Below are 19,143 nucleotides of genomic sequence, written 5' to 3'. Positions count from 1 at the left end.
TTGAGAGATTTATTGTGATAGTTATTTTTTTCAGTAATTTCATTTAGTGTCAATAATTTGTATTTATTTATAACTAAGTATAGCATTTTGGACAAAGGGCAAATAAAATATCGAACTCTTGATATGTGTATTTTGATAATATAGGGTTATTTATACTGAAGACCTCATCAGCAAATACTCTAACTATATTAATCTACATTGATCACAGCTGCTTTACAAAAAAAGTGAAATAGCTACATTTGATAGCTTATTACATTAATTTAGGTAAGTACACCTTTTAAAAATATTGCACTAATTTATTCAATTTATGATGTAGTTAAGCAAATGCAGGTTGTACAGAGAACAAAGTTAATCGAATTCAACTCTGTTGGCAAACCTTCACAATATATTATGCCATAAAGATCTATATAGTTTTAGTCCTCAAATATAACTACATTAAGAAATTTTCCAATACTGTGATTATAATTAAGCTAAGATTGCAGTCAGATAGGCTAAGAGTAACACAGATAACCTAGTTGCTTTAGACAATTATACTTCATAGCATGGTCAGAAAAAATAAGAAGAACATATTCAAAAATAAAGGTAATTTCAGAAAACAAGTACATCTTAATGGTCTACAATCTGCATTTAGTGCAAGTGAATAAAATGAAGTGCTAAATGTGGTTTGACAGATAAGAGAACCACTAAGGAATTAATCAAACTTTTTTTATTGAAAGTTTTAATAAATTACACTCAAAGATTAACACTTTGTAACAAATTGCATGTATGGGTCTGACATCAAGCACACAGTGCATTATTTCCCTATCAAACTCTCATACAATCAAAATTCAAGTATCAAAAGTGCATCCATGTCCTAGCACATGCATACTTATTAACTGTCAAAACTGCAATTGGTAAAAATGTAAAATAATTAGCATATGAAGACTTGAAAATCCATCAAAAATGTGTTGTGCTGTTCCTGGTTATTTTAATATTTTCATAAGAGATTCTAGTGCTCCAGGTTGTTCTCATATGAAAGGGCAAGTTCTCCATTTTAGCATACTTCCTCCGAAGTAGCAAGACAAATTCAGAAATGGAAAGAAAGTAACTTTTGCCATGTAAGTTTTTAGTATTCATAATCTTAAACATCCCATAACACTTCTCATCCTTTATTCACTGTTTAATACAGTACAGTAATCATGTCCATTATATTTAATAGGGTAGTTATGGGTTACCCATCATGGACTGCAGCCACCTGCATACTCGAAATATCATCATCATCTTCCAGCATTCTTTTTAAGGTTCCTAAACAAAACAAAACGCCATTACTAAAGCTTTGAAGAGTCATGATAAACACAGGTCATGTTCACTTAAATCAAACCTTGAGTATTTCCAGATTAAGGCAAAATTCAAACGAAACAGAATTGACATTTCTTCCACCTCCACCATGACATTGCTGACTTACTCTGTTTAACTGTAATGCTTTAATACAATCCCTAACTTTGCAAAGAGAATATTGAGACAGCATTCACTGTCTAATGGTCCCAGTTATCTACAATGCTTAAGTATAAGTTCCTTGTGTTGAAGGCTTTCTTTCTGTTGAATGTTTACATCTGAAGCAGTTCTTCAAAACCACGTGTAGATTTTTTTCAAAGGCAATCCATCATAATATGAAGGAGATAATGGAAGTAGTTGGCGAGCCATTGTTACATTCTGGTAGGATCATCCTAAAAGAGGGGTAAGGCAATTCTTCCTAATCCTAATATGGTAGCTTCTGGAAACTTGTCTTAGTTTACAGTACTTGCAGTTTCCAAATAATGATGTTCATTGATAACCCTTCAGCATGCATGTTCAAACTGATGTAGCAACACGAAGCATCAGAATTCTCAACTGTTTTCTTCCTAGAGTTCAGGTAGGCGATTTATACAATCAACAAATGCCTCTCAAAGATCCATCATCTACAAGGCAAGTCAGAAATATAGAAGTCTAGAGGACAGTTGCTCCAAAACCATGCAAGAAACTTTTATAAAGCTAGGATAATCCAAACTACATACTGGCACTTCAGCTACCACCTTAAACATTTACCTACTTCCATCACAACTTGACTGTAGTATGTAGCATCTATATGATGCAATGCTGCAAGTGACCAAGATTTCTGCAACAGCAACTCCCAACCTGCATCCTTACCATCAGAAGAGCAACAAACATTAGAATAGCATAATCTTCAAATTGCACACCAAACTGACATAGAATTTTCCACCTTTCCTGTATCATCACTGGGTCAAAAATCCTGGAACTCCATATCTATGAGCAGTGTGGCAGTACCTCTCCACATACTGCAACAGTTCAAGGCAGCAGCTCACCAATACCACTTCAAGGGCCATTAGAGATGAGTAATAAATGCTGGTCTTTCCCTCGAAGACCACACATTCTGTAAATGAAGGCTGTCTTCAAGGCTGGCAGCTCAATTAGTGTAGCACTTTAAGGATAAATTTCTGCATGCATGTTGACCAACTGAATTATCCCAAATGCTGCTGTCATTCGAGCAGTGACAGGCAAGCTGACCCAAAACACTAAATTCTATTGTATAATATTTAATGTATTCACTCTGCCCCCCAACTCTCTCTCCTGCAAATGGTGATTCAATTAGTGCAGAGCAACTCAGGCAACAAAAGAAAGAAGAATTGCTGAATCCCAAAGAGAAAGTTGAAATCTCCATATGTTTTAATTTTGAGAAAAATCATAATTATTAAATGAAAGCATGAGAACAATTGAAACTTGGGAATTTAAACATTATTCATGGATGCACAGGAAGGGAAGTAAGATGTGCCGGTTTAGAGATGACAAGTTTATCTATATCCCTGCTGGATTTGCACCAGTACACTATTTGCTACAGCGAATGTCAGAACATTAGGTCATCATATAAAAGAATGCTTAAATGGCAGGACGGAAGAGGATCTTATAACCAGCTTTTGATGACCTCCCGACTTATGTATACTGTATGATAATAATTTCTTGTAAAAGCAAATGTCCACTAGGCTTATAAATTAGTCTCATGGCCCCTGAGAGGAAGCAACAAATACTTAGACAAATGGGAAAGCTTTTAGGGACCAAATGGATGGGATCTTGATAGAGTGAGGAACTCCAAGAAAGATTTCCCTACAAGTAAATAAATCCACTTCATTAGATCATTGGCCTAAATACCACAGATGTCTGACTCAGTAGCTTCTTAAAACGTAGAATGGAAATCATAAAGGGTTACAATATCTACTGGGTTCTCCGTATCATCCACGATTTACATGCATCTCTAGGGTCTGAACTAGTATCTTGGTAGTGAATCAGGATAATCCCACATAAATTCCAGATCAAAACAATTACAGCCATAGAGGCTCCAACTAAATAACTGACAGCTACACTCATGCAAAGGGTGGAAATTATTGCAGACTAAAAAGTCTTGCAGATACTACAGTAGAGCCACCGATGTTTGCTATGCTCAAACAACAAATCTAGAAAACATTCAAGCAAACATTCAATAATCTTGTTGTTGAGATGACCTTGTCAGATATGTGTGGTCTCCAGGTGACAACAGCTACTGAGAACTAGGAAATTCCCTACCTAACACCATTGAGGGAACACCATCACCAGAAGGACTGCAGCGGTTAAAGGAGAAGGCCCATCACCTTCTCAGGGCAACAAGGGATGGGTGATAAATGAGGCCTTTCCAATGTCGCCCACATCCTGAGAACAACTAAAAAAAGGAAAAGATTGTGTTGCATTTATATAGATTATATATCTTTTACTATCCATAAAACAGAATCTGAGAACAGTTCTAAAATTAGCTCAGTGATTGCACCAGTAACAGCAACTGAGATATCAGGATGTTTCCAACAGAAATCACAGCTACCAAGAAAGTAGTTTACAACAATAAAATCACGTGGAAGATTGAGATCAAAAGCTTGGTATGGCATGCCAGGTGTAAATCTTGAGAAGGAAATTAAGCAAGACTTGATTTCCATATCCCTTTAATAAAATAGGATACAAAAAGATTTTCGCCAAGAGTCCAGACAGGAAACAGAGTGCTGCAGAAGTGTTGTAAACGAACAATGTTGGTGCTTCATTTCAAAACCAAAGTTAGCAGATGTGGGTTCCAGGATAAACTCCAAATGATTAACAACGTCTACTTGTAGTATATAATGCCTCACTCATAAAAGATTTCCTGGAATCAAAGTACTTACTAGAAAGAGTATTTTGGCTACTGAAAGGAAAACGTGATAAATAAACAATAAAACAGAAAACTGTTGACTTGAGTAAAGAATTCAATCTAATAATAGGATGATATGGGATTTGTACGATTTAGCACAAGAATTTTTGAGAACGAATAACTATACAGCCCAAATGAGATTGGTAAAATCATGCTTAATTTTGCTGCAATACTTGGGGAATCAAAGCGCACGTAGAGAGGAACATGTGCTCCCTGAATTTGGAATATACCAAGAACGGATTGCAGTGCACTAGAGGAACATTTTAATGTCATCAAGAAAAGCTTTAATATTGCACAGGAAAGAAAGAACATGAACAACATGCCAACAATATAGTCAGAAAACTAAATTCTCTCCAATTTACCCATGGTAGCCAGCATTTAGATCTGCCTTGTGCACATGCAAAGTATTGGGGGCAAAAAATAAAAAAATTGTTCAGCACATGGTTATAATGGGTACGTGCCCTTCTCTTTCCAAAATATTGTTCTTTATTTACATTGGATATTTGAGTGTCAGAAATAACATCACTTCTCCAACTATGTCAATATCTGTATTCCCAGCAGCTTATTTTCAGGCTGTAACATTTTTAATCAATAACTGCAACATGTCTAATGATTCAAAGGTTTCAGCTTTGTATTAAGATGAGGTTTTCAGCATATTTCAAAACGCTATATTAGCCAAACACAATTTATCGGTAGTATTACTTAACACAAGAAAATCCAAGAAATCATTTTCAACAATTACTAACCTTGTGCAGAAACTGATCTGCCCAGTTGAAGTGGTGACATCATCTTTATTGTCAATTTTGCTAAATAAATGGCTTCATACTCCTATTTATAGAACAGTTTGTAAGTTAGCTTTTATTAAAAAAATGATTTTTGATTTGACTAAAGCAAACATCTAGAACAGCTTAACACCCCTCTCACATTTTTCTACAATTTTTGGAACATGCAAAAATCAGCCAATAACAAGTAAGGGACAGACACTCTGGGAATTGCCTATTGCATAATGCTGCTGACTGTGTTGCACCACTCTGCTGTAAGCTTCACAAAACAGGCATCATGCCCTTATCTCCCACAAGTTTTGTGAAGTTGCTGCATTTGCTCATTGCCAAAACTCCCCACAGCAAGTTCTCTCTTGCCAATAACAGTGCAAGTACCAATTTAACAAAGGTACACAATCACTAAGTGACAATCAATCTGTCCTTCCCAAAAGGTGAACAATTAAAAGTATGGTGCATCATTCCTTATGGATTATTGTTGGAAGAATTTGTAAATGCCAAATTCTGTTGACTTTTTCCCTTCCTTTTTCTGTCTCTGCTCCCTTTTGATCCAGCTTTCCTTTCTCCCCCCTCTATTTCTTTAATCTGTACCTTATTTAACACAAACCAATCTGATTTAGCTGCCTTCTCAGTCCTACCTCTGCTAAATTCTCTAACTACTTGCTGGGCTACAACCTTAGTTGGGGGTGCCTACCATATCCCCGGTCTACACCAAATTGGTAATTAATTGTTCAAATTAATTTAACAGGACTTTGACACGTCCCCATCTGGTCTACAGATGTTTCTATACATCTAAGGCAAGACATACCTGCCTTTGAGGCAGCACAGCAAAGATTACTGGTCTGGTTTCCTTGTGGGGTTAACTTACAACCAAAGGCTGTGCAAATTGGGCCTATATTGAAGCTTAGAAGAATGAAAGATGATTGTTTCAATCAAGATCTGAAGGAATTTGACAGGCTTGACTCAGAAATTGTTTCCCAGGCTGGGGAATTCAGAACCCCCAGGACACTGTCACAGGATAAGGGCTGGTTCATTTAAGACTAGTGATGAGAGGCAATTTCTTCAAAGGGCTGTTCACCTTTGAAATAATCTAGCCCAGTCATGGACACTCACTTATTAAAGACATTTCTGGTTGAAATAAACAGACCTTTAGCCACTTAGAGAGGGAGTGAAGGGATACGGGAAATAGGTAGAAAAAACAGAGTGAAGGTAGAAGATCAAGTGGTAGAGCAGGCTTATGAGGTCATATGGTCTCCCCTTGCCCCTGCACCTTATGTCTGCTCTCTTGCAGGTGAGAAAACCTAGGCTTTACAGTTTGCAAAGTGTGTAGTTTAAAAAGTAAATAAAGCCTAAACTATATAAAATGATAATACATCAGCATTCATTTTAAAACATATACATCTTGTGTCAAAGCAATTTTAAAAAATAGCTCACAAATGTTACATTATCAATATAAATGAGTATTTTGTGGTAATTAATAAAAAGACAAGCCAGTTACCTGCAGCTGATGGACAAATCCAGCATTTGGATTAATACAAAATCTCCTTTCCTGAACATATGTAAATGCATCCCTAAAAACAAAAAAGTAAAGATACATACTATGAACATCTTTCCAAACTGTTATTTTTTCTATGCAAAACCCAACTCATTTATTTCCCCTTTCTCCTAGTTCCTGTCCAAATTATTTCTCAAGTAAAAGATTAAGCAAGTGAACTGCTTCTTGGCATTGGTGATTTCCTAACTAATCATTAGGAGATGGACAAGTGATTCACAGCTTTTCTGTTCACTTTCAAGAAACAAATTGCTTTATCTTCACAACTGCCACTGGTCACAGTTCAGTTTGGGAACACCAGTCCTCTTCCTCTAACTTATTTAAAAGTTGTGTTTAATGAAATTAGTAGCTTTCTGAAGAAATGATCATGTGGACAGAAATGGGAATGTTTCATGTGGACTGTCAGAAAGTGTTCAAATAGGTAGTTCACCACAGGCTTATCAGAAAGACTAGACATATGGTATAAAAGGAAAATGTAGCAGCATGGCTTGAAAATTGCTATTACATTAACTGCTTGGTCAATTCTAAAGAGGGCACTAGATTAGAGGGTCCTAGATGTAGAGTTTTGCACAGAAAACAATGAAGTGACAGGATAAGTTGAGAAAGCAAAAGCATACAGCAGGCTTTGATTCTTGTGACTGGTAGTGTCCCTATCTCTGATCCGGGGGGGGGGGGGGGGGTGGTGTGTGCTGGTTTCAAGTTCCACCTGCTTCAAACATCTGTCATAACATCCCTGAACAGGCTGATTTTAAAAAAAACTTACAGCAGGCTAGGCTTTACCAGCAGTACAAATGCAAGAAAGTTTTGTAAACTTTGTGCAGAACATTAGTTTGGCCTCAACTAGAGTGCTGTGCCCAGTTCTGGGCACCACCTTTTCGGATGATGTGACTTTGATATCTTTCACGGTTGAGTACTAACTGAGCTTGAGAATGTGGTGGTGAGTTCTCTTCTTGAATCCAAGTTCACCCACAATACCGTTAAGAATTCCAGGATTCTGATCCTGCAATAGTGCAGGAATGGTGAATAATTCCAAGTCCGGATGGTACATGGCTTGGAGGGAAACTTGCAGATAGTGGTGCTCCCATATAAACGGCAGGGGTCGCAGGTTTGTAAGGTGATGTTGAAACAACTTTGATAAATTACTACTGTGTATCTTGGAAATGGTACAAACTGCAAGATGGGGAAATGGGGAAGATGGTGAATGGGTATCAACAAGTGGGCTATTTTGAACTGAACAATGTCAAATGTCTGCAGTGTTGCTGAAGCCACACCCGTTCAAGAAAGTATGCAGTATTCCATCACACTCCTAACTCGTGCCAGGTACATTGGGCAACCAGGAGATGAGTAATTGCCTCCAAATTCCTAGCCTCTAATCTGTTCTTGTAGCTGGTCCGTTTACATGCCTGGCCCAGCCTCTAGTCAGAATGCTGACAATTTAGGATTTAGCAAAATCAATGCACTTGAATATCAAGGATAAATGATTAGGTCCTCTGCTGGTGGAGGAGATGATCATTGCCTGACAATTAGGTGATGCATATGGTACTGGCCAATATTGGCAAGGCGTACTGCATATGGACAAGAACTGTTTCTACATCTGAGATCAAAAGACAACCTGTTTCTACATCTGAGATCAAAAGACAACAGGAGCTGAAGTAGGCCATTCAAGATGATCATGGTTCACCTCCACTTTTCGGCCTTTACCCCGTAACCCTTGATTCTTCTATTGATTAAATATCTGTCCATCGTAGCCTTGAATATACTTATTGACCCAGCATCAATAATCCTCTATAGTATAAAATTCCACAGATTCACTACTCTGAGAAGAGATTTCTCTTCATGTCTTAAATGGTGACCCCCAATTCTGAGATTATGCCCTCTGGTCCTAGCCTCTCCCACAAGGTGAATAACGTTTCTGTATCTACCCTATCAAGTCCCATAAGAATCTTGTTTGTTTCAATAAGACTGCCTCTCATTCTTATAAATTCCAATGGGTACACACCCAACTTACTCAATCTATTCTCCATACCTCGTTTTGACCAAGTGAGCCTTCTCTGGACTACCTCCAACACCAATACATCTTTCCTTAGGCAAAGCGACCAAAGTCATTCATAGTATTCCAGCTGTGATCTGACTAGTGCCTTGTATAGTTTCAGCAAAGTATCTCTAATTTTCAAATACGTTCCCTTTGAAAGAAAGGCCAATATTCCATTTACCTTGCCTTTTAGCAAGTGAATTTGAGTGCTAACCCAATAGTTTATGCTTAACGCCCCCAAATCCCTCTGTGCAGCATCTTTCTTAATTTAAATATTTAGTTGCTCTATTCTTCCTTATATTCCATCTGCCTTGAGTCCACCTACCTGTTTAACCTGTTTATATCCCCCTATAGATACTGTTTACTGAACACTTGTGCTCCCATCTATTTTTATGTCGTCTTCAACCAGGCCATAGTACATAAACTTCCCTCACTGATGTACATTGTATATAACTGTGGCCCCAGCACTCATCCTTGTCGCACTCCACTAGTCACAGGTCACCATCCTGAAAATACCCACATTTCCCAACTCTGTCGTCTATTAATCAATCCTTGGTCAATCTTATTAAATGGCTTAACATATAGTACCCAATCAAACGCCTCCTGAAAATCCAAAATATATTCTGTTCACTGCTTCTCCTTTATCTATCCTACTTGTTATCGCCTCAAAAAATTCTACTAAATGTCAGGCATTATTTTCCCGTCTGCTAGATCATATTATGTATCCCTAAATGCTGTGCTCTTACATCCTTTACTGTAAGCGTTTAAAATTTTACAAATAACATATTAAACTAACAGGTTACAGTTACATTTTATGCCTTGCTTTTTTAAAAATTTAAAACACTGGGAGTTTTTAAATCATCTGGGACTTTTACAGAATAAAGATTTTTGGAACACTAAAACCAGTGCGTCCGCTATCTCTGTACATATTTCTTCTAACATCCGAGGTTGCATCTTATTGGGTCCAGGGGACTTATCAGTTTTTAGCAATATTAGATTCCCCAGCATCTTTTATCTGAGGATTATTACTGTCTTCATTATGTCTCCTCCTTTTGCACCTTGACTATTTAGTATTTTTGGAATACAATGGTCATCTTCTGCTGTGAAAACTGATGCAAGGTATTTACTCAACTCCACTACCATTTCCTGGATCCCCATTATTAGCTCCCTCGTCTCATTCTGTTGCAAATGCACTAAACACTGCACAATTATCAGCGAAGATCCCAACTTCTAACCTTACAACTAGATAATGGAATAGAAGAAATTGTACCTAGGACATGACCAGAGGAACTTGTGCCATGATGTCCTGGGCTGAATTCCATGACATCCAATAACCTCAACTATTTTACTTTGTGCAACCAGTAGAATTTTCCCTTTCATTCCTACTGAGTCCAGCTTGTTAGGGCTCCTTGACACCATTCAAATACTGTCTTGAGGTGTCACATTTGCCTCTGGAGTTCAGCTTTCTTGAACATATCTGGGTCAAAGCAGTAATCAGGTCAGTAGCTAAATGGCCCTTGTGAAAGCCAAACTCACCACAGCGAGGTTATTCTGAGCAAATGCCTCTCATAGCATTGTGGACAGCCCTTTCCTTCACTCTGTTGATGGCTGACGGTTAATTGGTGATGTGGGTAATTGTTTTGCCTTTTGTGGACAGGGCAGACAGGGACAATTATACACACTGCGAGATAGATTCTAGTGCTGCCGCTGTGCTGGAACAACTTGGTTACAGATTCAGCTAATTCTGGAGTAAAGATGTTCAGTACTAATGTCAGTATGTTCTCAGGGTCCATATCCTGGAGTAGATTGAGTAGGCATGAAAAAAATCTTCCCATTGGTGGAAGGATTGAGAACAAGAGGTCATAAATTTATGATAGCTGGCAAAAACAGCAACATGAAAGGGGAAGAAAATGCAGTAAGTGTTTGGGATCTGGATGGACTCAAGTGCCTCTTGGAGGAAGATACAATCAAGGCATTCAAGAGGGAGCCGGACTATTACCTGTAAACTAAAAGCACAAAAGTAAAAGGGGAGAAGGATGGGCAAGGGTATTTGTGAATTGCTCCATCAGGATGCACACAGACATGATAAGCTGAATGTCCTCATTCTGTGCTATTACCTTTCTCCAAAGAATGGCAATGATTCACATTACATTCTATTCAAAGGATCAGTGATGGGGATCTATGAATAAATGATTTAGTCTCATTTAAATGGAACAAAATTTTAAAGTTTGATAATACAGAAGTAGGCTGGCAGGTTAGCAGCCAGCAAGGGAGACAAGAAAGAGACTTCGAAATAGCAGGTGTAATTCAATATGGGTGCAAATGTAAGATAATACATTGTAAGAAAAAAAATTAGTAAAGGGGCAATTATATAATATCCCAAAAATGAAGGTCAGAGTCAATAAGATTACAGAATCATCCAGAGGATTTTGTACTTTACAAATAAGGGTAGAAGACAGAAGTGTAAAGAAGTAATGGTAAATCTACACAAAACACTTGTTAGCATACATAGTATGATGCAACTGTAGATTTAACTACTGTATTATATAAAGTGCAAAGCCACAGAGAACATGTGAATGAAATATATCCAGAAAACATCAAGAATTACAAACTTTATACAGTCATAGTGATTTTATAAACTTTGTAAGGGAAGACTCAAGATACTGCAGCAAAGAAAGTTGAGAGATTTGGTAAAGATTTTTAAAGATAAAGGATTTTCGTAAGGTGAATCAGGAAGGGTTTTATTTTGGTTGCAAAATTGGGGTTGTTTATAAGCAGTCAAACTGGGGAGGGTGTTAAGACAATTTTCTTTAAACAAAGGAAAATGTTGTTGTGCATAATGCTCTTATCACAAAAAAAGTGGTGGAAGATGAGTCCATTACATCTTCTGTAAAGTGTAAAGTACAATCTGGGGAGAAACAGGGCAATCTCGGACAGCTCTATCAAAGAGCTGGCACAGATATAATGGCAAACCACCTGATCCTGTGTTGTAACCTCTCTGGCTCTTCTACACTACTTGTCTACTATTCCAGTGGAAGTAGCAAGCAAGACAGAAACTGCCTAGTCTAACACCAGGACAAGGACAGGAGCTTCTACAATTTGACAACACATTACACAACTTATATTATAACGAACGAGAAATGTTCAATTCTCTTCAATTCACTTATGGGATGTAGGCATCATTGGCTGGGCCAGCATCTATTGCCTATCCCTACTTGCTCAGGAAGGTGGTGGCAAATGGCCTTCTTGAATCACTGTAATCTGGTTCATTGCACTCAATTACATCATTAGAATTGAGTGAGGCAATTTGACCCAACTTAATTCCTTCACCCAGAAAGATTCTCAAGTCATCTATTGCAGTAACAAGTAGTTCTTAAAATAAGTGAAAGGATTTTCATCTCCATTACTCCTCCCAAAATTTTAATCCATGTTTGATTCACAGACATGAATAACGTTTTAAAAAAATTGAATCCCTTACATTCCTTTTTAAGTTTTAAGACTTTTACTAGAACAAAGATGATTAAATATTTTGGCAGGCAACTTATCTAAAAAAAATTCCTGTTTAAGATATAAACTGAACATGTTCTTTGAAGACTATACTTTAAGTTGTTCTTTAAGTAGACATTTTATTCTCCCAGAACCAGTCCAAAGCTTGAGGCTTTGCCTTCCTCTTTTCCTTACCCATCAGGATCACAATTAATTTCCAACTGGCTTTTAAAATGTGGGTTGCCCTGGATTTCTCCCTCCTGCCAAAACAAAGTGAATCTTCCTGTCGGTTAAATCCACATGAAATATTTTCTTCAAACAGAGTGCAAGCTCGCACCTGCAGTTTTGCATGGTGAACGTGTCACCTCTATATCTCATTTCTTATCATTTGTTGGAGAGGTTCAGTGATGCTTTTTAATAGAATCTGGCAATCTATTCTTAGTGGCTTCCCGTGCAATCTTTCCCCCACAAAGTCAATCGCTAAGGTTCTGTGAATCATTTCTACTTCTGTCCAGGTAGAGATGTTGACTAGTCCTGTTTACACTCTAACCTCAGAACATACCTTGCAAATAAACTAGCCAGTTTAAAAGTTTACAACTTGACTATTCCACAATCATGTGAACATCTTGCACATTATTCCTAACAAGTAAACGTGGGCTACCCTTTAGTCTTTAACAATCACACTACTGTTGTTGTTAGGTGAACGCAATACTAATCTCAGGAAGGATAAGCTTGTGTGGTGGCGGGGAGGTGGGTGGGTGGGATGGAGTTGACCACAGTGGTACATCAACATGTCGAGTGATTCAGAAAGAAAGGAAAGAACAGGCAGGGCTAGGCTAATGAGCATCATGGGACTGGCAGTCTGTGTTTATTTTAGTGCATTGATCATAATAGGTATACAGCTGAGTTTACAGCCTGGATTAGTACATGGAATTACGATGTTGTAATCATTACAAAAATTTGGTTGAGTGAAATGCAGACTTGGCATGTCAATGTTTAAATGTTTCAGGCAAATACAGAGAGATGAAGAGGGATAGGGGAAATATATTACTGATTAAAGGAGAATATCACAGTTGCACTAAGAGGACATCTTGGAGGGGTCATCAGTAAAGCCAAATGGATGGAACTCAGGAATAAAAGGTGTAATCACTGATGTGATTATACTATACAAATAGCCAACAAATAGCTAGCAGGCCATACAGGAACAGCTATGTGGGAAGATCACAGCAAAATGTAAAAACGGGGTTGTTGCAGTGAGTGCTTTTAACTTCCCTTACTTTGACTTCATTAGTTCCAGCGGCCTTAGATGAAGCAGAAGTTGTTAGATGCATCCAAAAGTATTTCTTGGAACGATGTGTATTCAGTTCAACTAGGGAAAGGGCCATACTTGACCTTGTATTGAGGAGTGGGCCTAGCCAGGTGATCTAAGTTTCAGTGGGGGAGCATTTTGGGATCAGTGATCATAATTTCAGAAGTGTTAAAATGGTTAGGGATACGGTTAAGATCGACCCTCACGTGAATGTGCTAAACTGGGAAAAGGCTAATTATAAAACTATTAGGCAGGACCTGGAGAAATTCGACTGGGGCAGCCATTTCAGGGTAAATTTAAATCTGACAATGTGGGAGTCTTTTAAAGGCCAGCTGATGAGAGTTCAGAATGAGAATGAAAGATAAAGATCGTCAGATTTGGGAACTCTGGATGACGTGAGATAATGAAAGTTCAGTCAAAAAGAAAAAGAAGCATACAAAAAAGTTTAGTAAACTGAAATCAGATAAAACCCTTGAGGAATATAAAGGAAGCAGTAAAAGAACTCAAGCAATTGGAAGGACTAAAAGGGCCACGAAATATCCTTGACTAATAAGAATTACAAGAATCTAAAGGCATTTTACACACGGATTAGGATTGAGGGAATTTATGCGTGGACCACAGGAAATAGGTGAGATCTTTTAACAAACATTTCCATATTGAATTCAAAGAGAAGGACACAGATGATGGCAAGATTAGAAACAGAAACAGAGTGAGGGATATGCCAATATTCTGGACGTTATTGATTTTAAGAAGATAGTGGTGTTGGGTGCCTTGAAGACATTAAGATACAGTCCCCTGGGCCTGATGAAATCTTTCCCAGGATACTAAGAAAGGCAAAGGGGAGATTGTTGGGAGTCTTGACAGAGATCTTTGCATTCTCTTTAGCCACAGGCGAAGCCCCAGAAGACTGAATACTAGCCAATTCTGTTCCTGTTTAAGAAAGGCAACAAGGATAATCCAGGAAATTACAGGCTGGTAGAACCTTAAATCATTGGTAGGGAAAATAGTGGAAAAGATGCCTATGGACAAGATTAACTTGCATTTGGAAAAGAATGGATTATGCAGAGGATATCTTCTCTCAAATTTGATTTGAGTTTTTTGAGGAAGCAATGAAGGTATTGAGGGTAGGGCAACGGACAGAGACTTTACAAAAGCATTTGACAAAGTCTCTCATGAGAGGCTGGTCCAGAAGATGGAGTCACATGGGATCCACAGTAAGTGGTCAGTTGGATTCAAAATTAGCTTCGAATACAAAAGTTAGTTATGGAGGGGTGCTTTTCTGGGAGTTTATCACTAGTCATGATCCCTAAGCATTCGTGCTGAGAATTCTGTTGTCTTGTTCTTTTACATATAAATGTAGAAGGTCTGATTGAGTTTGCAGATGACTCATAAATTGATGGTAGTCATGGATAGTGAAGAAAATTGTCATAGGGTACAGCAGGATATAGATCAGTTGAGAAGTTAGGTGGAGAAATGGCAGATGGAGTTTAATCTTTACAACTGCGTGGCGATACATTCTGGGAGGTCAAATGCATTATCCAGCTAATGGCAATACCTTAGGAGCATTGATAAACAGCAGGATCGTGGGGTGCATAGCTCCCTGAAAGAGGATGAGGTAGTAAAAGGTGGCATGCTTGTCTTCATCAGTCAGGGTATTTAGTATGAAAGTTGACAAGTCAATGTTACAGCTACTTAAAACATTAGTTAGGCCACATTCAGATTATTTCTGGTCACCACATTACATTAAAGATGCGGAGGCTTTGGGAGAGCGTGCAGAAGAGGTTCGTCAAGATGTTGCCTGAATCAGAGTGCATTAGCTATACGGAGAGGTTGGCAAGGTTGGTCAAATTTGGATTGTTTTCACTAGAGTGTCAGAGCTAGGGGTGAACCTGAAAGAAGTGTAAAAGAGGCATGGATAGGGTGGATAATCTAAATCATTTTTCCCAGGGTGGTAATGTCAAATACTAGGGGGCAAAGGTTCAAGGTGAGAGGGGAATGTTTAAAGGAGTTGTGACAGGCAATTTTATTTCACAGAAGGTGTGTGCACTGCTAGGAGAGGTGGTAGAAGCAGAAAAAAAGAGCAACATTTAGGAGGAATTTAGACTGACATAGGAACAGGTAGGGAAGAGAGGGATATAGATCACGCGCAGGCAGATAACATTAGTTTAGAATGGAATCATGGTCAGCATTGACAGAGATGCAGAATTCCTGTGTTGTTCTGTTCGATGTTTTAATGATCACATACCCTCTTCATTCCTCCATTTTATTCCAAATTAAAGAAACTGCAATGAAATACGAAGTTATAAACTGTACATTTTTTGCAAATGTATTGACCACTGTGTACAAAACCCATTAATAGCATTACTAAGTAGTTTGAGGCAAATTTTTGAAATACCCTTCTTAGTACCACCATGGGTGTACAACAGATGAACTAGAATGGTTGGAGGTAGCTCAGCACCATGCTCTCAGGGAATTAAAGGATGGGCAACAATTATTGGAATTGGCAGTAATGTTCACATGCCATGAAAAGAAGAAAATATCCTCTTGCCCTGTTCTTCCTACATAATTCAATAATACTCTCCATTTGGCTTTCAATGTCATTTACATTATTGTGAAACTCTAACTTCAATATTGAATGAGCTGAAAAAAAAGTAAACAAATATAGTATGGTAATCAACACCTTAAACTTCATATTTCTTTTCACTGCTTACCTATACTTAACACCAAATGTTTCCATTATATATGCTATCACCAAGGCTGCACTGGAGGAAGGGGAAAAAAAAAGTGAAATCACTAAGCTTCCTCTAAAGGGAGGGCATAACAATTAGATTATAAATTCGAAGTAAAATCATTTTCTTACCTTCGAGAAATACCTGCATTTCCATGTAAAAGAACCTTTCCTATAAAAGTAAAGCAGTCAGGGTACATTACCATAGCTGTGTTCGTTCAAAACATTACGAAAACTAATCAAAATCAGATTTTTACCTCCATTTTCCAAGCATCCATCAATGAATTCTTTTGTCTGAAGAAATAACAAAAAGGAAAGTATATATTTTTCACAATCCTAGTATTACTGTTACTTTCCAAGGGGAATTAACATTCAATGGAAGTCTTTGGTGATTTAAAACATGCTTATAAAAGGATCAAGTCTGATAAGCATGAAATAAAGATAAAATAATGTAACAGAATGTCACAATGAACCAAGCAGACCAGAAGATTCCTTACTTGCACCCATGGGCTGCGTCAAATTAGGAGAGAAAATTTGCAATAAAAAGTGCTGAAAATACACTACGCAATCTCTTCTACTGGGGTATAATATTATATTCAACTGTCTCAAATATTAGATACTATGGGACTGGCTTTAACTCATTGTGAATTTCAGACTGGTAGGGAGCAGGGAAAGTGCAAATCAGTTTTATAAGCCTAAAACGACAGTTTGGCTGGTGGACGAGAATGAAAACTAGGTCAATCAGCACAGAACCTGATAGTTGGCAAACAGCAAAGTGGTAATAGGAGTGTCTTGTTATTTGAGGCCTTTCTACCCTTGCAACAGTTACCAAACTGTGCCTACACTGTGGGGAAGCTACTCAGTCTCTCATGATCCAACCCCCTCAACTACGGAATCAACCGAGTGAATCTCGTCTGCACCCCCTCCAGCGCTAGTATATCTCTTCTCCAGTAAGGAGACCAAAACTGCACACGCTACTCCAGGTGTGGCCTCACCAGGACCCTATACAGCTGCAGCATAGCCTCCATGTTTTTAAACTCCATCCCTCTAGCAATGGCAGACAAAATTCCATTTGCCTTTTTAATTACCATCTGCACCTGCAATCCTACTTTTAGCGATTCATGCACAAGGACACCTAAGTCTCTCTGAACAGGAGCGTGCTGCAATGTTCTAACCATTCAAAATACAGTCCATTTTCCTGTTATTCCTACAAAAATGGATGTTGACATGGATGGATTCCCCTAGCAACCATGTTGTTGAATTGTGTCAAGGTCAATACACATTCTGAAGTTTCTGATTAATTTTGCTACAATAACCACTTCCAAACATGACTCAGATTATGTGGCCGCCAGGAAACAACACCAATATTGGTCATTTCCCGAAATTAATTCTGAAAATGATTCATAAAGGAAATGTGAAATATTCCTGCACGAGTCAGAGAAGTGTACCAGGAGAGGGCGCAACCTCTCAGCCCAACAAATCTGCACCAGCTCTCTAAACGAGCATCATGGCTTGATGCCATGCTCCAGCCTCTTCTACATAGCCTGGTACATTGTTTCTATTTAAATTCCAGTGCCCTTTGGAATGCCTCAATTGAAACTGCCTCCACCATACTTCCATCCTGCGTATTCTAAACCGGAAATGTTTGTTGTGAGAATACATTTCCATACAGCATGTTCACTTCTTTGCAAGCCAAAGTAATTCTGCATCCTCTCATTCTTGATCCTTTTATAAGCAGGAGAAATTTCTCTCCAGCCCCTACTCATTATACTGAAAACTTCTATCAGATCTCCTCTTAGCTTTCTTCTCTCCAAGGGAAGCAGTTCCAACCTCTCCAATATGTCCTCATAAATGAAGTATCTCACCCCCAGAACAATTCTTGCAAACCTCTTCTGCATTCTCTCCAATGCTTTCACATTCTTCTGTGGCACCTAGAATTGTACAAAATACTCCAGATGATGTCTAACAAGTGTTTTATACAAGTACAGTATCACCTCCTTGCTCTTCTATTCCAAGGTACTATTAATAAAACTCTGAATACAACATGCTTTGTCAACTGCTCTCTCTACTGGTCTGCATCTTCAATAATCTGTGCACATACACACCCCAGGCCCTCTGCTCTTGCACCTTCTTTAAAGTGTCACTCCTTATTTTATGTTATACTTCACATTGATCTTCACCTGCCACCCATACACCCACTCTGCAAACTTGTCTCTATCCATTCGAAGTTCTCACTGCTACTTTCCTTATAGTTTACAACACTTCCAAATTTTGTGTCATTCAAAAACATTTAATTTTCCAGGGGCACATCAAGATCTGAATCATTAATGTATGTGAAGACAATCAAGGGTACCAAAACTGACTCCAGGCAACTGCACCACATTCCTTCCTCTACTCCAATAAATATCCAGTTACTTGCTGTTTTTTTTAACCCTTTAGTCAACTTTGCATTCAGGTTGCCATAATCCCTTTTAATGCATAATCTTTTCTCAAGTCTGTTTCGAGGCACTATGTCAAATGCCTTCCGGAAGTTCATGGGCACTATGTCAGTAGTGTAACCCTCATTGACTCTTCTGTTGCCACTTTAAAAGTTAAATAGAGCATAGAGGCAGCAAATGCAGCAAACAAGATTGAATGCAGTACCTGGAGGAAGTAGAATTTTACTTATATTTTCTTCATTCAAGTCTACTATATTCGCTGCACAAAATGCAGTCTGCTTTACATTGGCGAAATCAAATGCACACTCAGTGAGTGCTTGTAGAACACCTCTGGCTGTGTCCAAGAATGACCCTGGCCTTTCAGTTGCTTGCCATTTCAAAAAGACCACCTTGCTCTCATGGTCACACTTCTGTCAGGGGCCTGTCATAATGTTCCATCAAAGCACTGCATACAGCCAAGGAAACACCATCTCATTTTCTGCTTAGGCATTTAACAGCCTCTGGAACTCAATGTTGAATTATACATCTTCAAAGATTGACATTACAACATGTCTTCCATTTCTCTTATATTCTGTCTCC

The 19,143-nt window shown here is 38.3% G+C and overlaps 1 protein-coding gene across 8 annotated transcripts in view; it reads right to left on the bottom strand.

Annotated features, from left to right (window-relative positions):
• Window positions 1-712: 712 nt before the first annotated feature.
• Window positions 713-19,143, bottom strand: part of styx (serine/threonine/tyrosine interacting protein) — a 34,101-nt gene continuing 15,670 nt past the window's right edge. For 3 of the 8 annotated variants that reach the window (XM_059649156.1, XM_059649153.1, XM_059649157.1), the window contains 8 exons: window positions 17,992-18,057; window positions 16,384-16,420; window positions 16,259-16,298; window positions 16,110-16,160; window positions 6,518-6,590; window positions 4,987-5,068; window positions 3,595-3,727; window positions 713-1,284 (listed from right to left, as the gene is read on the bottom strand). In XM_059649156.1, the coding sequence (XP_059505139.1) occupies window positions 3,639-3,727; window positions 4,987-5,068; window positions 6,518-6,590; window positions 16,110-16,160; window positions 16,259-16,298; window positions 16,384-16,420; window positions 17,992-18,057 (438 nt within the window). In that variant the 3' untranslated portion in view covers window positions 713-1,284; window positions 3,595-3,638. The remainder of the gene's footprint in view (window positions 1,285-3,594; window positions 3,728-4,986; window positions 5,069-6,517; window positions 6,591-16,109; window positions 16,161-16,258; window positions 16,299-16,383; window positions 16,421-17,991; window positions 18,058-19,143) is intronic. The other 5 variants (XM_059649155.1, XM_059649154.1, XM_048537563.2 and 2 more) reach the window with 5 other exon arrangements.

This window comes from Stegostoma tigrinum, chromosome 10, assembly GCF_030684315.1.
Source record: "Stegostoma tigrinum isolate sSteTig4 chromosome 10, sSteTig4.hap1, whole genome shotgun sequence".
In the NCBI taxonomy this organism is placed as follows: Eukaryota; Metazoa; Chordata; class Chondrichthyes; order Orectolobiformes; family Stegostomatidae; genus Stegostoma; species Stegostoma tigrinum.
The sequence above is the reverse complement of the archived record's forward strand: the minus strand, read 5'-3'. Positions and strand labels throughout refer to the sequence as shown.